Source organism: Haliaeetus leucocephalus, unplaced genomic scaffold (genome assembly GCF_000737465.1).
Source record: "Haliaeetus leucocephalus isolate CR32 unplaced genomic scaffold, Haliaeetus_leucocephalus-4.0 Scaffold317, whole genome shotgun sequence".
NCBI classification, from domain to species: Eukaryota; Metazoa; Chordata; class Aves; order Accipitriformes; family Accipitridae; genus Haliaeetus; species Haliaeetus leucocephalus.
Window position 1 is genome coordinate 3,186,802 of NW_010972753.1, and position 1,404 is coordinate 3,188,205.

The 1,404-nt window shown below is 69.6% G+C and overlaps 1 protein-coding gene across 1 annotated transcript in view; it reads right to left on the reverse strand.

The window, feature by feature from the left end:
- Positions 1–1,404, reverse strand: part of ARX (aristaless related homeobox) — a 9,132-nt gene that overhangs the window by 5,977 nt on the left and 1,751 nt on the right. The window contains exon 2 of the mRNA XM_010571382.1: positions 642–1,386. Within this exon, the coding sequence (XP_010569684.1) occupies positions 642–1,386 (745 nt within the window). The remainder of the gene's footprint in view (positions 1–641; positions 1,387–1,404) is intronic.

The window sequence follows — 1,404 nt, forward strand, 5'->3', positions numbered from 1 at the left end:
CCCCGCCCCGCCGCCGGACACGAAAAGCCCCGGAGGAAAAGCCAAAGCCGTAAAAACACCAACAAAAAAAGAAAACCAAACCAAAAAAACCCCAAACACAAAAAAGGGGTGATATGCTCCCGAGGGGAGCCCCACGGGTGACGGCCGGCACCGAGGGTGGGGGGGACACCCCACCCCCCCCCCCCGCGGCAAAACGAACGAGAAACCGGGAGGGTCTCCTCGATCGAAAAGTGCCGTTTTGGGGGCTCGGTCCTCCTCTGGGCTAAAGGCTGGGGGGTGTGGAGGGGTGTTATTTTGGGGCAGGCGGTTCTGCCTCTCTCCCTGCCTGCGCTTCCCACGGAGGACCCGGTTACCCCGGGATCTCCCGTTTTCAACGGGAAAACGCTCCCGAAAAGACGGGCAGAGCCGAGCCGGGCCCCTCGGGGGGGGGACGGGGACACGGCTCTGGGCAGCGAAGGGCCCCGACGTGCCGGGCCGGTATTTTTAGGCAGCGGTGCTTTCATCTCTGTCCCTGCCGGGGCTTCCCCGGGCCGGGCCGGGCTCCAGCCCCGCGGGGAGAACGTAACCGATCCCGGCGGCGGCCGCGGCGAGGGAGGGGGAGGAGGGCAGCGGGTAAAAATAGCCTCCCCCCCCCTCCCCACCTCCCGGACCCGCTCGCCGCTCCCTGCCAGCCCTCGGCAGGATTCCCCCCGGGGTGATTTGAGTGGGGGGGGGGAGAGGATGCGTTTTGGAGGCCCCGTTCCCGTCCCGTCTGCCCCCGCTCGGCGTTCGGCCGGTGTCCCGGCGCCGGTACCTGGTGAAGACGTCGGGGTAGTGGGTTTTCTGGAAGGCCCTCTCCAGCTCCTCCAGCTGGTAGCTGGTGAAGGTGGTGCGGTAACGGCGTTGCTTCCTCTTGAGCAGCCCCTCCTCGGAATCGCTGCCGGCCGAGAGGCAGACGCTCTCCTCGCCGTCCTTGCCCTCCCCGTCCTCGGGGTGCAGCAGCAGCTCCTCCTTGGGGGACAGATCCCCTCCCTCCGCCCCGGGGGCCGCGGCGGTGCCCCGGCGGGCCTCCTTCAGCAGCCCCCCGCCGTCCTCGCCCAGCAGCTCCTCCTCCTCCTCGTCGTCCTCCAGCTCCTCTTCCTCCTCGTCCTCCTCCTCTAGCATCTCTTCGTCCTCCTCTTCGTCCTCCTCCTCCTCCTCGGCGGCCGGCGCGGCGGGGCCCGGCCGTTCCTCGACGTGAGCGGCGGGGCTGCCCAGCTCGTCCCGGGTGGGCTGCGGTGCCACGAAGGGAGCGTTTTCGCGGTAGCTTTTGCTGCGGCTGATGCTGACCTGGGGGGCCTGGCTGATCTTCAGCGTGTCCCACGGGGCGGTGGCGGGCACGGGGCCGGTTCCCCCCTCCGGCCGCCCCTCCGGGCGGTCCCCCCG